Genomic DNA, 19,665 nt, shown 5'->3' on the forward strand with positions numbered 1-19,665 from the left:
ACGGATGTCCCTTCGCACACGTCGCCCTTTCTCGGTCCTCTTTCCCCCTCGCGCGCTCGCGACTCGCCGGGCGTAATCAAGTTTTAGGACAGGGGATGGAAGTACGTAACGATTTAGCCGCTAGATTTATGCGATCGAACTCCCATCGAACTGCCACTTTTGATAGAGTAACGTAACGATAGTTTACATAGCGTTGTACGGAGCGTTTCCATTGCACGAAGCGAAGATCATTGTCTTGCGCGAGCGGGGGAAGGTGGGAATTTCCCTCGGGGTGGAAACGCGGGACGCGTTACCCCCCCGCGCCAAATTCGCCCTCGCGTTAAAATTCCCGTAAAACTTTCGCGTTCAGGCTGAGCATCCTCACGATTTTGTCGATCAACGCCTCGCACCGCGGCGTATTCCTCTTCCTTCTCTCCCCTCCCGATCACCGTGTCGATTTTCCTCGCGATCCAGGAAAGACCGTGCCAGCTACCAGCTACATAATGCGTTAATAACCGCATTACGCGGGGGGAGGAGGCGGGGGGGAGGGGGGTTGACGAAATTCGCGTCATCGGCTCCCGTTGTAGGCGCGTTGAACAGAAATTAACGGGCGCCGATTACGTCGTCGTGCGATGAACTTCCGTGTGACATAGCGTTCCTCGCGAATATATTCCGTGGTAATTAACGCGGCTGTCTCGCGCGCGCGTACGCGACGCCGAATTTCTTGCTCGCGACAAGAATCTCGCCGGGTGTGTGCATCCCGCTGACAAGGCCAGACAATGGGGGATCAGCGTGCGTTGCCGTCAAAATCACACGCGGGCGCCGATATTCCGCGCGAGCTGACGCGGAATCTCGCGGTGTTAAGTTGCATGAGCTATCGCGCTTCAAGACTAATATTTGGGGATCGTATTGATAAAGAGGAAGATAAATAGGCGGGGAAAAGGGAGGGAGAGGGGGAGAAACGCGTTGATAGAGTGCCGCTTCGTCTCGAGGGCTCGGTCTCGAGCTTGCAAAATTTTTCAACGCCTTACGGAGGCACAAATGAATAAAAACGTATAATGCTTTCTTTCGTAAATGCAACTTGACTCGATATGGATTGTGTAATTTGTCACACCCTCAGAAAGGATTTCGGTTACCGAGACAAAAAATATTCTTGACGCATTTACATTTCTCACAACCTCATTTAGTATAAAGATAAGACAATATCAAAATAAAATCAATAATTCTTATTCTTCTCTATCGAATTGAAAGAGATTGACTTCTATATTGAGACAAGAGTAACTTTATGTATTCTTGCAGATTAAATTTTCCCTCCATCTTGGCACCGCGATATTCGACAAAAGACGATGCATACTATTTTATTCTAGATTTTAGGATTTTTCATTTAAGATTAAAATATTCCTTTCTCTATGATAAATATGGCGCCATATCGATCCTATTTTATGATACATTGAAGTGTAATAGCATTGGATCCGGAAATTTTTTCTGTCGGTGCAGCGTTTCGCGATGAGCTTCGCGCCGATCGGGTGGAACAGTTGCAATTTTTAATTGACAATCATGCTCTTACGGCGACAGCAGTACGCCCCTTCGAACTTGTTCGCAACTTCTTTCAGCTGTGCCATTGAAAATTCGTCGAGTGTCTCGAGCAAAAATTACTGATCGTTAGGAAACATCGTCGCGTCTTCCTTTTTCTCCTCTCCCTTTCAACGGCGCTTTATATTAAATGATGAATAACAAATTCTCGAGGCGCGCGAAATGAAAGGTAATCCCGCGAAGTACGGTTGCGAGAGAGGACTGTTTACAGAGTTGGCGCGACGAATAATTAACTGCCGTCTAATTACAACGTTCCGGCACAAGCGAGACGCGTATTTGCAGGCGACGGAAATCCCGCCTTCTTAAAGCGCCCCCAATTACGAGGGCGTCGCGCCGTCCTTCTTTCGTTCGTAAATGATTATCGGTTACTGTGTACTCGCGAAATCGACACGAGAGACGTGGAAAGCGCACCGCGTGTTTGCGCGACGCCCTCATTAATACGCGCTCGCGCGAAACCAACAATCGTCCGCGTTTGCGTCATTGATCAATTAATAGTGCTCGTTATGTAAGCTGGTAGCGAACGGCGCGTTTAATAATCGCGGCGCCCGATGCGGTTTTGTGCCCCGCCAAACGACGAAATATCGCACGGCGCGGTCGTAACGCGAAAGGGTTAAAGCAGAAGCGGACCACCGTAAAGTGAGCTCAGATCGCAACGTGTAAGGGCCTGAGCACAGAATGGCTATCTCATACCCTTAAGACAGCCTCAAAACAATGTTTTATGTTTTAAGCCTTTGTCTTGAGGTAACGCACAATAACTGTCTTACGTCTTAAGACTATACAAAACAGCCATTCTGCTCGGGCCCTAACTTTGCGCTGCGACCGAGCGGACTCGCGCCCGACGGAGATCGTCGCGCGAGCGCTTAAAGAAGATAATTCCTTTCAAAATTCGATTGTATTGTACATAATCTGGTTTTCGCGTGGTGCCGCATGTAAAGCTCTGGAGAAACTTTCGACTCTCTACTCCGCGTTCCGGTCCCACCAGAATCATCCCCGCCAGGGTGGTGCGATCCAACCCCATGTCCGCGGTGGCGCAGAGACAGGATGGAGGTATTTCGTTTACTATTTAATAATATTCCTCTACCCGTCACTCTCGCATATCATTGTTACGATAACGATCGATTGTCATCGTACGACATATTAATATAGATGTATAAAATTTATGTATTAAATATACGTATATACATACACATGTACGTATGTATATTACAAAGAAGTCGCGGAACGATCCGCGCGAGCCGTCGCGGCCGCGGGCGCGTATTGTTGTGCCGGCGCGTAACAGATGAATCTTTTATTGGCATCGCTTATTAAAACGACCGTGCGCGCCGCGTCGGTTCGCCCGGACTCTCTTATTTTATATCTATCTACTCTTAAATAGCATTTCATTGACGACGGCAGCTCGTTCCATTGCTGATTTACTTGGCTATGCGGAAATAATCTGCTGCTGACGACGACGCGTCGTCGACCGAGGCGCGAGTTCGCCTCGAGTCTCTACCGGGAGATAGAAACGTGACGAGTTCCGGAAGAACCCGTGTACATTATACGCTGTGATTACACACTATCTCTTTAACAGGTTTGTTTTCATCTCTCATTTAAAAACCGCGCGAGGAAAGTATCGAATAATACAAATCGATGTCGCTTGGAGAAAGTACGCCACGCCGTTTGCAAAACGGAAAGGTTGGTGCGCCCGCGAGTTCGCCTCCGAGTCTCTATCGAGAGATTTCGGAAACGTGACGAGTTCCGGAAGAACTCGACCCGCTGTGATCACACACTATCTCTTTAACAGGCTCGTTTTAGCCCCTTATTTTTAAAAAAACCGCGCGAGGAAAGCATCGAATAACAAAAATCGATATCGTTTGGAAAAAATACGCCACGCCGTTTCGCGAAACGGAAATGTTGGTGCACGCGCGAGTTCGCCGCGAGTCTCTATCGAGAGATTTCGGAAACGTGACGAGTTCCGGAAGAGCTCGACCCGCTGTGATCACGCACTATCTCTTTAACGGGCTCGTTTAAAATCTCATTTTTAAAAAACCGCGCGAGGAAAGTATCGAATAACAAAAATCGCTTGGGGGAAATACGCCACGCCGTTTGTGAAACAGAAATGCTGGTGCGCGCGCGAGTCGCAGTGCACTGTCTTACACCATTTTCCTCCAGGCCACGCTTTCCAGAGTTAATTACAGCGATCGATCTTCATACCAGTTACGGGTAACGCGCAGGTGCTCGCAGGTGCCGATTTACGCGACAGTCTTTCCACGAAGGGGAGCGGGGACGGCGGGCGGGGTTGGCGGAATTAACTTACGTTCGTCTATTACATGTCGTTCACGGGCCCTTACGTGCAACATTCATGCCGCGGCGGCAATATTCTAGTCTCGACGCGGCCCGCGCCGTAATGAGTCGGTGGCGAAACTACGTGATCGGTCCCGGTGGCGCGTTGCCGATATTGCCGCTGCTGCAGCTGCTGCTCCCGCGCCTGCCGGAGGGGATGGTATTGTTGTCGGCCGGGGTGTCGATCTGCGAACACACGTTTTCCCATTATTGAGTACCGCCGAAGTCGCGCGAGCCAGAGACATTGTTTCCAAGTCAAAGGATACGACTTCTCTTCATCTCCTCGCGATAAATACGTTTTAATGCTCCTTAAATGCTGTTTAATGTGCGAGAGGGCACGTGGCGAAACTGGTACTGTGAAATTTTCTCGGGGCGAAAGTGCCCAGCGAATTTAGCGTCCGACGTTTCTGATTCGAATTTGATCGCAGCGAAAAGATCCCTTTGTCGCGCGGGATTTTTTAAGTGTTATTTTTATCTTCTTACATTCTTATAATTTTCTTACGTACCGAAAACCCAAATGAATAGAGAAAATATTTGAGTTCCCGGCGTAAAAGTGTAAGTGGATTTTTCATATTGGGATCTCTCGAAATCCCAAATATACGCGACGACTGGCGTTACGAAAAAATATCGCCGCCACCGAAGGGTTGAATCGTCGTCGCAATCACGCGAGTTTACACGGCGCATCGAGAGCTTTGATTACCGCCGTAATCAGCTTACCGAATCGCCCCGGACTGACGTTTGGCTTTTAAGTAAATGGGTCAGATAGCCGTCGCGGCGACGAGCCGTCGGGATGCAGATGCTGCGCGGAGCGGTCGCGAAAAAGCGGGACGGGAGAGCGTGGAGGGAGAGTAAAAGTGGCAAACAAAAACTTTTCCAAGTACCGGCTGTATACTGTCGTTAATCATATGAAGTCAATCTACGTCAGATTACCAAGATTGATTAGGTACACTGAAAGCCTGATGCATCAAAGGGTGCGGAAAGGGATTAAAGTATATTACGTCGATGTTCCGTGTTACTTCGGCGCTTTTCAACGTCGCAACGGTGGCCGCCCGATATCGGATTCGCGAAGGGTTGACGCGCGTAGAAGCACCGAATTCGCGCGCAATCCGACAATGTCATCGCGGTAGAATAGACGTGGATTTAAAAATGAAAGTGGCAATCGCGCTCCGGTAATCCCCGGCTCCGTTTCTCGATCGTTTATCATTATCGCTGTTGTTATCGCTACTTATCGCAGCCACATCATTGTGCTGCGATAGGAGGCGTGCAGAAGCCAAAGACAATCCCGCTTCATCTTCGGTAAGTGGCGGTCGTCATCCCGGAAACCGCTTTCAGCTCGTGCATTGTCGTTGCCCCCCTTTTTCTTCTCTATGTCTTATTAACAAGCGGTGGCTCTAACGCGCCTAAGAGATTGCGCCGCAAACCGTGGCGTATGTAAATCACGCTGGCAACACACCAGCGTGAGGGAGAGGGAAAGAGAGAGGAGGGTGGGGGGGGGGGAGGGCGACTGTTCGAGCTGTTCATTAACTACTTCGTGGTGCGCCAACAGCACTTAGCGTAACGTCGGTCCGTTGTTACGATGCAGATGTTAGCCCTCGTTGTACGTTGCGCCAGTGAATGACCACCGAATGTATATTTATTAGCGCTGCAGTTGCAAGTAATGCGGTCGCAAGTGAGGCACGATGGGTTAAACGCGAGGTTTCGACTCTTCTACGAGCACACGTAAAATTCTAAGGCCCGGTTTCACCAAACGTCGGTCAACTTTGACCTCAGTTTGATTCACGCTTGTCCATTTCCAGAGTAAGGGCCAGTTTCACAAACGCCGGTTAACTGCTACCCGAATGTTGATTGATTCTCTGTCTCCTCTTAGATAACAAGGTAGAAAAAGAATAGAGAGTTGACTGGACTCTGGTTAACCGTTAACCGACGTTTGTGAAACTGGCCCTGACAGTTGGAAAAAGACAGAGAACGAATTAAGCTAACAAGCTTAAAGTTAAGCGACGTTGGTGAAACCGGACCTAAGAGCGCGTGCAGCGAGCGTTTATCGATCTTTTTTTGCCGATCGCCACTCGAAGCGCATTCGTTTCACGAAAACGGCGCTTTTTCGAAAGAGATAAAAAACATGTCGGGGTACCGTTACGATGTTAATCGTTATGAAATTACAAACGGGGAGATACCGCGTAAATATGCTGAATCGCATAATTGCCTTCGTGATTGCGCCGGCCTCTTTGTCGGTTTTCAATTTTTTATCGGACTTTTAGCGGGAGTTTTTGTCGCGCGCGCAAAATCAATTCCGTGCCATTTTCAATCGCATTTAACGTTTGTATTACGGATAGACATTTTGGCAATAATAACAATAACAACCAACCGGCAGAAATATCAACATCGATCGCGATTTTATCTGTTTGCCAATTATTTGGCGCCGCGTTTTGTTTTAAACTCCCACCGTTTCGATTTAAACGGGTTTACATTTGAAAATTCGTTACGCCCGGCTTAGCACGCAACGAACCGTAACGGCAAATCGTTTTGCAACAAAGACTAATAATTATATTAAAACGCGATGTAAATATTAACGCCGGTATCGACGAGACGTGCATTTTCACGCAACGCTCTCCATACTGGGGCACGACAGTTTGCACAGCAGCTCGGGATTTCTTTCGATTTTGTCGAGCACGAGCTGCAGCTCCTGGACCTCCTCGGGCGACAGGGGCGTCCTCCGCTCCGACAGGATGGATACGGCGTCGGAGAGGCTCAGGGACGCCAGGGCGACGCCGTGTCTGTCGCCGTGATTCAGCAGGCCCTGCTTCAGCATCTTGATGTACCTCTTGAGGGCGGAATTCATCGCGAGTCCTATCTTCGAGTCGCGCCGCGGCAGCTGCAACCCCTGCCGCGTCTCTCCCGGCTCCGTCGCGACGTTACCGCACTCGCGCGCGGCGAGGGACGACGACTTCGCAGACGGGGATCCGTCGTATCTCATCTCGTCGACCGCGCCGTTTGATCGAGTATTCAATTTCGTGCCGTTTAATCCGCTTTCCGTCGCGGAATTTGCATCCAGCCGCGCCGGATGCGAGGCCGCGCCGTCGGGCCCGCAGCCCTCCGCGAGGCCGTTCGCGCCGAGTCTCGCCCGCGGGTCCCGCATCATTTTCGGCGCCCTCGATCGAGCGACGTCGCCGGCGCTATTAGATTTCACGCCGCTCGCCGCCCTCGCGCTTTCCGCTCGAATCCCGCCGCTCGCGGCCTCCACCCGCGGATCGATTCGCGACGCGAGCCCCGCGGGCCCCTCGCCGTCGGGGATCGCGGATTTATCGGTATCGTCGGCCGGGTTTAACACTCGGCCGGATAATTCAATCTGCGGGCTTAGCGACGCGCCTTTCGAGGGATTCTCCGCGCTTCTTAACTGACGCCTTCCGCCGCGATTTAATTTCGCCGAACACCCCCGCCGATCTCGCGCGGGGCTGAGCCTCGGCGCATTATTCCCGGGTACCAGACACCCCCTCGCGCCGTCGGCGCCGCGTCGGCTCGTCGTTAATTCCGGCTTCTTCGTCGCCAAAGTTTTGCTTGCAGTTACAGGTGCGTCGGCGGAGGAAGCGGCCCGGGGCGAGCGAGCCTTCCTCCGTGCGTTCGGCGACGGTAAAAACGTGGCGGCGTCGTCGGGCAGCGTCGCTCCTCTCGCGGGAAATTTCCCCCCGCGGGGCAAATCGGCAGTCCTCAAAGCTCGTCCCTCCTCGTTAGCCTCCGCCGCGGCGCCTCCGACATCCTTTGACTCGCTCCGCTGCCCACGTGGCCGCGCCGCGAGATTCTCCTCGCCCGGTCCCTCGCTCGTCATCCCCGTGAATTCCTCCCCCCGCGGCGCGACGAAGCTCGCCGCTCTTGGACCCAGCGTCCCCGCCGAGGATTCCTTCGAACGTCCTCGGGCTGCCAGTCTCCCCCGCGCCGACATCGGTCTCGCGGTCCTCGCGGCGGAAATCTCCGTGATATTTCTCCCGTATTTCCTGTTGAAGGAGGTGCCTCGGCTCCCCGACAGCCAAGGGGGACGCGACGACGTGCGGCTGCTGGGGCTGATCGATGACTCGCGCGAGCGGCACGACACTTGGTCGTCCCGGCGTTTACTGGAATCGCTGCGGATGCTGGCAATCTCGCTGGAGCTCACCGAAATAAAATTCAACGTCCCTCCGGCCTCCCCGTCCGCGCGACGTTCGCCCGACAGCGGGGACGCGGCGCACGGGTAGTCTTCCAATTTTTTCTTGGACCCACGCGAGCGACCCGCGGCGGTTCCCGGTCTCGCCGTCGCTTCCCGGCTCGCCGGTCGATCGTTTCTCGACGACGAGCTCCGCTCGGCGGATCGCGGACAGTCGTCTTCCGCGTTGCGTCCGGGTGTCGTTTTACCGGCGCGTCTGCGAGATCGCGGCGGAATCGATCCTCTCGAGATCGCCGCTTCCGATCTCGGATCCCGGGTCGCGAGGACGTCGTCCGGTGGCGACGCTCGAACGCACGGATTCCCATTGTCGTCCACGCGGGGTAGTTTCGCGGGATCGCCGTCGACGTTTGCCGAAAGACGATTTCCACCGTTGTCGGGATCAACGCCGCTCTCGGGAACCGTCTCCGTTTCCTTCTCGCTGGTCCGCGGTCTCCTCGCGCCTCTCGACAAGAAATGATCCAGCGGATGAAGGCGCTCGACGTTTCCCCGGCTCGCCGCCCCGGCGACGTCGTAGTACTCCTCGACGAAATCGAAGAGGCTGTGATCGTATCGATTGCTGAGCCGCACGCCGATCACCGAGTCGGCCGAGTTGAGGTGCAGCGAGTTCAGGACGACGTCGCCCGGCGGCTGGAGGTCGTCGTACTGCTTCTTCAGGCTCGCCTCGATCAGTCTGTGACGATGGGCCTTGTAATCGAGGCTCGATATGTCGACTATCGGACGCGGCGGGTCCGCGAAGGGCGAAGGACCCAGCGGCGGACATTTCCGTATCCTGGAGCCGCGAACTCCGCTTTCCCCGTCGACTCGAGTTTCGCGGCGACTCAAGCTACCCGGGGCACCGCCGTTGCTTCGTAGGATCGGCGTGGAGTTGACCCTGCGAGCGGATTCCGAACGGAACAGGCTGGAACTCGACGTGGAGTCGGCCACGGCGATCGGAGCCGGAAAGTGTATCAATAACGATCGACCGTGGCGACGGCGATGCGAGGACGAGGCTGTCTTCGTGAGGGCCCTCAGCTGCTTGTCCTACACGTAACGTAACGTTCAATTTCACCCCCGGGAGAGCGCAGGGGGTGGATTAAAAGCCGGCCGCGGCAGTCCGTTTACGCGCGACGTGAAATTTTCCCCTTGAAAAGGAGAGAGAGGAAATTCTTCGACAAACTACTTTAATCTCGTTCCGAATCTCTCGCGCAATTATATGCGCTTCTACGGGAAGAAAGACCGCCGGGGAAATTCTCTCACTTCGATTCCGACTTCGTAATGCAGCGGGTAGTATACATTATCGCCCTCAATGGGCTCGGTATCGCGGGCGTCGCGGTGCACGCGCCCCCGCCATTGTGCTACAAACGCGAACGTTATATCGCGGTTGCGCCGAAAGAAATTGGAAAATTTACAGTCCAGCGCGGTGCTTCCGCTCGAAACACCGCGCGGAAGCGTTATCGACGCCGCGGTTTTAAAGCGCGCGTTTTTCGCGATAGCGTCGACGGCGCCGCTATGTCATACGAAATAAAAGCGGGGACGCCAAACTGCCCCTTGGCTCCTGTTTATCGAAGGAAGCGCGCGCGCTTCCGGAATTGAAAAAAAATAGCGAATGGGAAAAATCAACGGGGAACAACGGCTGGCACCGTCGACGCCGCGCGAGAGAATTCCCGATAAGGGCGCTCGCGTAACGTAACGCTTTCACCGCCCGCCGCGAGCGGGCGAGCGGGCGAGACAATTTATCGGGGGGCACGTACGAGGAGGAGGCGATGAACGCGCACGATGAGCGGCGCCGCTAACAAGATCGTCAGGGCTAAAGCGAAGGCGGTCTCGGCCACGAAGGGTGGTGTCGATCGCAGGGTTAAGACAAGCTTCCCCGGCGCCAGCACGTCGAACATCCCGGCCGCTTGTTACCCCGATCCCCCGTCGTAATTGCAAATCGCCCTCGTCGTCTCTCGCACGTTTCACTCTGGACCGCCGATCGCGTGGCTGCAGGCTCTCGGTCGGTCGATGCCGCCCTCGAGACGCCGCCTGCCAACGGCGGTGTCTTCCATAATAGAGCACTATCGTCGATAGTCGATACCTCCGCTCTCGCACATCGCTCTCGTCTTCTTTTTCCCCCCCATTCCTTTCTCCCTCCCCCCCCCCTTGATTTCCTTCTCCTCCATGGCTGCATTCGGATCGACTCCGCGCCGATTGTCAGCCGAATTATCGACCATTCTCGGTTAAAATAAAAATTTGATTCCATTCTAAACGATCTATGATTCATGCAAGATTTCAAGATAGAGTTCCATTTATAATTTTATTACACACTATATGTTCGTTCCTTTATTTTACACGAAGTTATAAACGGCGTTGCATCTTGAATTCTGACAAGAATTGTGGATCACTCGGGTGAAATTTTAGAGAGACGTCATCTTGGCGTCACGTAGAACAATTAGAAAGTCAGCGGCAATTTAATCGCGCCAATTAAATTATGGATTGACCCCGCTCCGATGAAACACGCATTGTCCTGAGTCGTGACGCGTGCGAACACTTACGATCGTCGGCGCTGTACGTCCTGGCGTGGTCCGGGCGACTCGGGGTCTGCCGGATAGGCGGAAACTCGCGATAAGGCGCCCCAGCGTCCCGGTAGCCGTTCTGCCGATGTTCCGGATGTCGCTGATAAGCCCCGGAGAAGATTCTGGTGTATCTTAAGTAACAACCGCTCGGTATTTGCCACTGCAAGTCGAGTTAGGATACTTGCCGGAGTCTCTCATCGACTTTGCGCGTAATCGCGAGTCTACTCACCGCGTAAGAGGAGCTCGGCACGGGCTGGGGCGGTCTGCCGGGGCACATCAGCATCCTTCTTCTGTAGAATCTCGGCTAAACGAGCGGATAAGTGCACTGAGAGACCCCCTTCTTTCCCACACCAACCCCCCCCCCCCTCTCTCTCTCTCTCTCTCTCTCGCACGCGCGCGCGCTTTAATCTACGGCTACATCCTCGAAAAAGGGTCCTTTCTACGAGACGCGCGCGCGGAACCGCTTCTCTTTAAACGGCTTACAAAGGATACTGGCGCCCCGATATTTTCGTACGATTGAGAAGCCGTTACGAGCGGAATTGTTTATCAGGATCGACGTAACAAGACGCCCGTCTCATCGTACAAATTTACGTGATCCAACAAAAGGAAAAAGTAGATCAGGCGAAATTGGACGAAAAAGATAAATCAAGATTAACGCGCCAAGTATTCGTGGGGACGGGGGGGGGGGGAGGAATAATTTATTCGTACTCACCTCGGAGTCGCGACCATCCGCGGATTCTGCAAACATACGAGAACTGGATCAATTGGCGCTCTCTGTCGATAATTGCATTATGTATTTATGAGTAAAAAAAACAACGCGAGGCGGCGATATTCCATCGAAGGGAAATTCGCGGGGGCGGCGGCGGCGCGGCGCGGCGCGACTCGTCGCGTCGCGACACGACGCCGCGGAGCCCTTCTCGGTGCCCCGCGGGGGCACAATGGCATAAATTTACCTCTCACGTGTATCGAGAAATGGCATTCGGCTCGATTTCCGGCTGCATCCGAGGCGACGTAGCGCACATTGTGAACGCCGGGATACATCACGTGTCCGGGTCCCTGTGCGAGATATACGATAATTAACTTTTCGCGCGATTGCATGGAAATTTCCTCCGAGGAAAATATCCGCTGTACATTTGCGGGAACGTGTGTCGACGGGGCCCCGGGCGCTTCGTGTGCGCCGCTTTCCCAAAATCGGCCGCGATTGCGACGCGACCGGTCTCTTTCTCTTTTTTTTTCCCCGCACCTGTCTTTCGCCCTCCTCGAAAATGACGCGATTAAAGAGATCGGCGCACAGCCGCCGCGATTCTCGTTTCAATTTGCCTAATCAGATTAACCGTCAGGTAGCATAATGTCCCAGGCCATTTATAACCCGCGCTATCGAGAGCGCAAGCCACCAATTATCCGCGCGCCGGTTATCGCGCGGACAGGGTAATCTCTGTTATTACGTTAATAAAGTACACGTACGCTCTCCACGGCGAGACGCCAAAAGGACGCAATAAAAACAGGACGGAGGCGTCGACCGACAATGATTAATCATCCAGCTGGTTTTTCCTACGGGTGCCGCGCTCGCGAGGAAAATCGTAGATACTATCCCCGCGCCGCATTGCAGCAGTTTCTTCGCGGGGTCTCATTTTCTCGAAATACGAACGGATAATTAATGGACGATATCCCCGCTCGATTAATATGCCCGATTGTCAACGGCAAAAGGGGGTTAATTAACTTCGGAGGTTCGCCGGCGGGACAGGGAGAAAGAGACGGCGGGAAGTCTCCACGGCCGCTCGATATCGGGAGGGGGGGGACACGAATTTGCGAACAGTCATGGAAAATCGCAGGAAATTTCGCAGATGTAACGGAAGATCGTACATGCACCCGACAGCGAGTACTGATACGGGATACGCTTCTTCGGGCCGACTACGTACCCTCGTTTTGTAAACGTGCTCCACGCCGACGTTATCAGTGAAGGTCGGTTCTTGCCAAAATATCAGGCGGTTCCGTTCTCCCGGGCTCAGCCTGACCTCGAACGACACGGGGCACATTGTAACCTTAGGGTTCTCGGTGTCTGAAAGCATCGCAACGTATCTTGATCATCGAGTTGTCCCTCGGAGGACCAAAAGTTGTCTCGCGAGAATCTAAGCAGAATTCCTTTTCAATTCCCAAATCTACGAGAGGAATACTTGTTCTAGCCCGCCTCTGTTCTAAAAGCATTCTTAAGAGTTCGGGGGGAAAATTCGCTCTTACGTCACCAATTTCGATCTCCTTTTCGGGTGCGCGGTGAATTCTTTTTATGCTCCAACAAAGAACTCCGCACCGGAAAGGAATTCTTATCGAGTTCGTTTCGAATGAATTAGGCTGATTCGTAAGGAATTTAAGAAAGTCCTCTGGAAGCGACGATCATTTGTGCCACTCGGCTAGTCTCGCAGAGATGTAGAGCGAACGGGATCCAGATAAAGCGGTTTTAAGGGGCGGGGGCGGGGGGCGCCGAGATTCGCGTAGGAGTGCCGGCGCGATTCTCGCGAGTTCGTCCGATCGGCGCGAGCTTATCCTGCGTAATCGCATATCGACCACGACGATGCACCCGGCACTCCTTCTTCCAGCCGCGTTGCGTTGCGGAGGGAACTTGCTTAAAGCGAGTTTCGCGAACTTTCCGAATGAGTAATTAAGCGGGACGGGACGGAGTGCACTTCGCCGCGGAAACTGAAGTTTGCTCGCGTCGGGACGATTCGAGTGCCGGGCCGATTCCCCGCGTCCCGATCGATTGTCCCCCGCGCGGCAAGTTTTCTCGGGGAGAGTAGACGAGTCGGAAAATAAAACGGGCGGGCGGAAGGCAGTGATAGAATCTTGACGGGATTTGGATCGCGGATTGATAATCTGTGAAATCAGAGATTCCGCTTAGGAGCTGTCGAATTTCCTGGTCCCCGTTTATTCTTATCCGCGCCCAGAGGTGCGCGGTTGACGGTTGAAGGGAGACAGGTGTCACTTCTCGCGTTGGAGTACGTCGAGATAAATCCTTTCTCATTATATCTTTCGCAGAATTGTCTTTCGATCCCGACGCGCAGATTTCATTAGCAATTCAGCACGCTCGTTTATTATGTAACGCCTTGTTACAGCATGGATTGACTTGGCATAAGAAAAACGTGAATTACCAATAGTTCATTACTGTCTGCCCCACTGACACGTTTATTTATGTCGTTTATAATGGCCGTTCTTACCACCGCGATGATACTTAGCGCATGAAAAAGGAGCTCGCAGAAGAGATCCATTTTCCTTTCCACTTCCCGAAGCGGGTTCTTTTTATTCCTGATTTTCGCTCCTCCGCGCCGGACTTACCGCGAACTCTTATCACGATCCTACAGGTGCTGGTGTAATTAGAGACCGGTGACCACGCCGTGAAGGTAACGACCGTCGTGCCCGCCGGCAGATCCGCTTGCAATTGCTTTGCCCACGGAGGTGAAGCGTGCACATATCTGAAAAACATAAAATGGGAAAACAAAAAGAAGAACACCAAAAAAAACCAGCGGTTGCGGCGAGGTAGACGTGCAACCGTGTCGCGCGATGTTTTGTTTAAGCAACTATGAACTATTTCGTTTATATTAATAGAGGAACGGGCGAAAAACGCTCCGTGTTTTTAGTTCTAGCCGCACAGAAATTTCTCAAAACACCTCCCCGCACGCCTAGAACGCTCCAAGTTTAATTCGAATAAATACATCCCTCCACAAAACCAACTCGCGAAGCCGGTTTTATCCCGAACAGGGGGCTTCTATTTAGAATCTAGACGGGAATTATTCGCCCCACAGTCTGGTCTTATATTCAAGCTCGTCTTAAGTACGCTCTCGAGACTCTACGAGAGGCCGTTTCATCGGTTCGACGAAGTCTTAAGACTGCCCGTGATCAGACTTAAGACTGTCTTGAGGTAAGATCGGACTACGAATACCGCGGCGTCTACGAGGTCTTTAAGACGTAAGATTTACGAAAATGACGAATCGATTATTCTCCTCACGCTCTCTCAATTGCAATAGGGCGTAGACACCCAGATTTAAATATTTACACCCAAATTTAAGAGTAAAGTCGGACAATCGAGTGTTAACGCTCAAAACTCGAGTGCTTTTCCCGTAAGGGTGTTGCTATTTATTGCTGGCAACTTAAAGAGATTTCTATGTTTGAAAAGTAACAATGTTTCGAGCAAGGTACGTGCGCGAGGACTTTTACACAACTTCCACTGACACACTTTGCCAATCGGATCGATATTGGCAGCGGTCGTCGAATTTGAGGACCGCCGCCCCATTATGCGCTTCTTACCTCCACCAGTCCATGTTGGACTTCGGCTGCGGGAAAGTTACGCGTATCGTGTTTTGCCTAGCCGGTAGTTCGACGTCCATGTCCTGGGGGCAGCTCACGAACGGCCGCGGCGTGTCTACGGCGATAAAGTCGATAGTTAAACTCTCAGATACTGATCGCCCAATTTCCCCATGCCGTAACGCGATAAGAAACTCCGATGGCGAGCAATTCCCGTATCATCGGCCGCCGGTGTTACAGAAGCGTTATTTCACTCGGGAGAGTATCACGTCGCGCGTGAAAGCGTTTATCACGCTTCTATCGGTTTTACGGGATGTAATAACAACAGGGTACGCCGCCAGGTACACGCAGGGTCCTCCCCCCCTCCCCAAAAAAAGCATTAGTTTCAATGACGGATACGAAATCGATTTTAAAATTAAAGAACACCGAGCCATCGGTAATCCCGTTTAATCTATCGTTAAATTGAACGCGCGGATTCTTGGGAATATCCTGTATGTCCCGTCTGTAGAACGTAAAGCCGCCGTTATTTATGAAGCAAGCCGTAAACGCGCGTAATATCGTTTGATGCGAGAGATAGAAGCTACTTAAAGCGCGCCGCTCCGAAAAGCGCCGCTTTCAAAATGGGAGCCGATTTGAATACCTCAAGTACCGCGGGAGGAGGAGGGGGGGGGGGGGAGAGAGAGTGGATTCCCGGGCGATAGCGGCTGTAAACTGGCAAAAACCGAAACGGCACGTAGAATCAAAATCTCCTTTCCATTAAACGAAACAATTAGCGCCGGCGGAGGAAAGAACCGCGAAAATGCGCGCGGCGAATGAAAAAGCCGGCAAAGCGGGTAAAGCGAACGGGTGGAGAAGAGCGGAACGTAAAAACCCGCCGGTCCGAGTAAGCTCGTTAAGGGGCGGCGTTAACGTATGATCTCGTTAGCAGGCAGCCTCCACACAGGAACTTTGTATTATTAAAAGCTGCTCCGAGCGGCATGACTAATTTAGCGCGTCCGAGAATTTTCGTCGTTAAGTTATTTGCCCGGCGCGGCACGGCCGGTATTTTATATTACGTTCAATCGCACGCGCGCGACCGAACGCCCCCTCCCCCCGTTTACGTAGAATTGGAAGGAATGCCGTTTCGCAAATCGAAGGAAAATTCAACGGGAGCCGGGGACGGGCTCCTCTCAAAAAGAGCGACGCGCGGATCTCCGAAAAAGGAATAAAAAATGCTGCGGGCGCGTTTGAAAAACACTAGAGCGGCAGGAATAAATTATACTCGGAAAAATAGCGACGCGGAGAAAAAAACTCCCGTCGAAAATAATTACGCGATGACGATGTAGCGAGCGGCGCAGCGGTTCGTGCTAGAGCGACGCCCGATGCAACAGTCAGCTTGTTAAAAATTTTATCGGATAAACATTTTGATTAATTTCTCGGCGAAGTTACGGACGCGGCGCCCGCAGCGTTTTTCTTGGCAGCCGTGGGACCGTGGGGGCCACGAGTTATACTTGGATTGTAAAGGGGGTCTGTCGCGACTTCGCGCAGGCATATAGGCTCTTCCCCGTTCCAGCGGCCGTCGCTAACGCAGTGTCTCGTGTGCGCCCCTTCCAGCCGGAAGCCCCTGCGACATCGGACGTGGCACTTGGCGCCCTGCGGGTAGACGGATGCGCCGGAAGGGTGGCCCGGACATCTGACCTGCTCGATTAGACCCAGAAGAACGGGAGATGAATAGCACAGTTGAGAGGGCGAAGCTTACATTTCTGTCATTACACGGAGAGAAGGAAAGTGTCGAATGAAAGAGATGCTTTTCAGCTATTACGCGACGATCGCCGCCAGGCAAATATTTGTTACCATTAATTGAAGAAAGTACCGCACTTCTCGAGCAAATATTTCGTATTCACGAAGATACGTTAATGTCGCACGGAAAAAATGTAGCCGCCTAAAAACTGCACGTGGTGAACTAAACTTCAGCTGCAAAATATGGACAGCTTATATTTAGTTGTGATAGCTAATATTTTGCTACCGTGCCTATTGAATTCGGTGCAACCGCAAACCGTTAGTGCTTTAGAAATTTATATAGTTATGGCAGCAAAATACTTTTAGTAAATCACGATTGTCTACGGTAGCGAACTTTTGCTTTGCTCAGTGCATTGACGTGTGTTTAACTGCAAAACAAATGTTTGTACTAAAGAAACGACCGCGACGGAATATATTTAGTCATATCGACAACTTTCCTACCTCGGTGCACGAATTACGTTGTTATGAACATTCCTTCAGCTCCCGACTAGCCCGTGTACGCGCTTTCGTTCCACCTTAATCTCATTTTAAAACCCCGTAGCTTCGTTTCAATTTACCGTTTTAATTTCCGCCGGTTGTTCTGAGAATACCTCTAAATTCTCCATTATTTTCAGACTGTTTTACAACTCGGAATTTTTCAGAACATTTTTTTTCAACACTTTAACGCGGCGTGCAAAATGCAAAGTGGGACGCGCTGGAAACGGCGTGTCGTCTCTTTGAGATATTTCGGCTGTAGCTCGATTCATCTAAAGTGGCTTGCGATATACGCGCGACAGTTCGTACCTCTCCGTGCAGGGGTGGCTCCATGGCGCGACACCTCGACGTCGGCGGCACGCAAGTTCGCTCGTCGGGCGCCAGCACCGAGTCCTTGCTGCAGGCGCAGCGGTAACTTCCGGCGGTGTTGATGCACTCGCCGGCGCAACCGCCGTTCCGGTTTAGACACTCGTTCACGTCTTGACACTGACTCCTGCTTGTGCAATTCCATGCATAAGGAGTCGTGTAACCCCTGCCTCTCTTCCCCATTGCTGTATATGCCGGTTAGATCTTACCTCGAAATTAACGTATATCCGGCACGACAGGCGCAAACGAACGACCCTGCGGTATTGACGCACTCTTGATCGCATCTGCCGCGACGCCACTCGCATTCATCGATATCTGGCGGTGGGTTCAATTTCCGAGATTAAGAGAATATCGACATTATAAACCCCGACAGGAAAATATTTAGAGAATTGCGTGACGAAATGGGGATGAAACTTGAAATGCTGGAATTATGCGTGCGTGTTTCGAGCAACGTATGCAGAAATGGAGACCTTACGTGATCAAATAGTGATAAATATTTGCACAATGTATTTCTAAATAGTGTGTCAGCAAAGCACAGCTGCGTTTTGGCGAATCGCCTTAGTGCAATCATTGTGAAACTTCCTCCTTTTGGACGATGCAATTATTACGCAATATTCGGGACATTTTCCTATCGGGGAAGAGAATTGATTAATTTTAATAATGAAATTTTAATGAGATTAATATTATATTAGGTTGTTGCACATGAAATGGCCGTTTTCACATATTGCTAACGTTGGTGATGTTTTAATACGTAAAAACGAACGGGACGAGACAATTGTTATATGTCAAATTAAAGTGACAATCCTAATCTTCAAAACCTATATTTCATTTTTTTATTGAATCACTGTCAACAGTTTTGTGACCAGCCAACTTGAAATAATGGATAAGAGCCAAATATATAGTTTTTTTTCGAGTTTAAATTCGGATACAATGCAGCAGAAGCAGCCAGAAACATCAATACGGGGTTTGGAGAAAGCACAACTAGTGAACAAAACTACCCATACAGCACGCATGTCTAAAAGACATCTTTAAGACGTCTTTTAGACATGCGTGTTGTATGGGTAGGCGTTGGTTTGAAAGTTTTCGTTCAGGAGATGTAAGCCTTGAAAATGAACCTCGTGGTCACTCCGAAACGGCCATAGACAACGACGAGCTAAGGGTTTTGGTGGAATCCGATGGACGTCAAACTGTTAGAGATATTGCGGAACAACTGGGCGTCCACTAGTCAACAGTTACTCGGCATTTGAAAGCAATTGGCGAAAGTTTCATTTCAAGAACGGCTATTTCATATGTGCAACAACCTAATAAGAATATATCCACAAAATACGCACGTACACGATCGTGCAATGTAACACGTAAGGCCCGGTTTCGCCAACGTTGTTTAGTTTTAAGCTTAGCTTAATTCGTTCTTTGCCTCTTCCTAAAGTAACAGTTGGAAAGAGACAAAGAACGAATTAAACTATAAGTTTAAAGGTAAGCGACGTTGGTAAAACCGGGCCTAAGTCGTCTTATTGAAGCCCTGCCCACCTCTGGCCACGGCGTTATCAAATTATCAGAATAATGCAAAGAAAAAACAAAGCGCAAAAGGTGCCAAAAAATAACATGAAAGTAACGCGAAATCTGGAAAAACAAAACGCAAAAATGCGAAAAAATAACATCAACTGTCGCACCTGTAATTATAACAAATAATATATGAAACAGATATATTAATATAAATCCCATGCGACGCGATTACACTTTGCAGCGTGCGTTCGCCTCGACTTGCCTACGCATTCGTCCCCCTGCAGACGAAATCCGGTGGGGCACGTGCAGTAGTACGAGCCGGGTATATTGACGCATCCCTCGCTGCAGGACGCCTCCTCCGCGCATTCGTCGACGTCTGGGCAAAAGCAAACTCAGTTCAGTTACGATTAAGCGACATCGTTTTTTCTCGAGAGCACACGTTTTCCGTTCTACACACGAACCTACACAGATATCACCCTGGAATCGATATCCCGCCTCGCACTCGCAGCGATAGCCGCCCGGCACGTTGGTGCATTTGTTGCCCTTGCAAATACCGGCTGCGCATTCGTCGACGTCTGGAAGGAAAAAAAAGGGAGGGGTAAGAAAAAAACGCACACGTTCAAACAC

The 19,665-nt window shown here is 51.4% G+C and overlaps 2 protein-coding genes across 2 annotated transcripts in view; both read right to left on the bottom strand.

Moving 5' to 3' along the window:
- Window positions 1–6,038: 6,038 nt before the first annotated feature.
- On the bottom strand, window positions 6,039–9,960 carry LOC105561716. The gene is made up of 2 exons (XM_012011945.1): window positions 9,820–9,960; window positions 6,039–9,109 (listed from the first exon to the last, which is right to left on the bottom strand). Exons 1-2 carry the CDS (start codon window positions 9,958–9,960, stop codon window positions 6,491–6,493), a joined length of 2,760 nt encoding a protein of 919 aa, XP_011867335.1. The 3' UTR covers window positions 6,039–6,490.
- Window positions 9,961–10,531: 571 nt separating this feature from the next.
- The window catches only part of LOC105561717 (fibrillin-2), a 40,180-nt gene continuing 31,046 nt past the window's right edge, over window positions 10,532–19,665 (bottom strand). Inside the window, exons 12-22 of the mRNA XM_012011946.1 lie at window positions 19,500–19,613; window positions 19,301–19,414; window positions 17,757–17,850; window positions 17,479–17,662; window positions 16,407–16,593; window positions 14,920–15,034; window positions 13,951–14,087; window positions 12,543–12,682; window positions 11,577–11,679; window positions 11,336–11,361; window positions 10,532–10,783 (exon numbers count right to left, since the gene is read on the bottom strand). Coding sequence (XP_011867336.1) covers window positions 10,532–10,783; window positions 11,336–11,361; window positions 11,577–11,679; window positions 12,543–12,682; window positions 13,951–14,087; window positions 14,920–15,034; window positions 16,407–16,593; window positions 17,479–17,662; window positions 17,757–17,850; window positions 19,301–19,414; window positions 19,500–19,613 — 1,466 coding nt within the window. The remainder of the gene's footprint in view (window positions 10,784–11,335; window positions 11,362–11,576; window positions 11,680–12,542; window positions 12,683–13,950; window positions 14,088–14,919; window positions 15,035–16,406; window positions 16,594–17,478; window positions 17,663–17,756; window positions 17,851–19,300; window positions 19,415–19,499; window positions 19,614–19,665) is intronic.

This window comes from Vollenhovia emeryi, unplaced genomic scaffold, assembly GCF_000949405.1.
Source record: "Vollenhovia emeryi isolate VEMERY1.0 unplaced genomic scaffold, V.emery_V1.0 DF939203.1, whole genome shotgun sequence".
Lineage (NCBI taxonomy): Eukaryota > Metazoa > Arthropoda > Insecta > Hymenoptera > Formicidae > Vollenhovia > Vollenhovia emeryi.

Bases quoted from the DNA above. Each gene is read 5' to 3' on its own strand.
- LOC105561716 (XM_012011945.1), bottom strand. From the start codon at position 9,960: ATGTTCGACGTGCTGGCGCCGGGGAAGCTTGTCTTAACCCTGCGATCG. The intron at 9,110-9,819 runs GTACGTGCCCCC...CGTTACGTGTAG, and splicing joins GCGTTCATCGCCTCCTCCTC to GACAAGCAGCTGAGGGCCCT.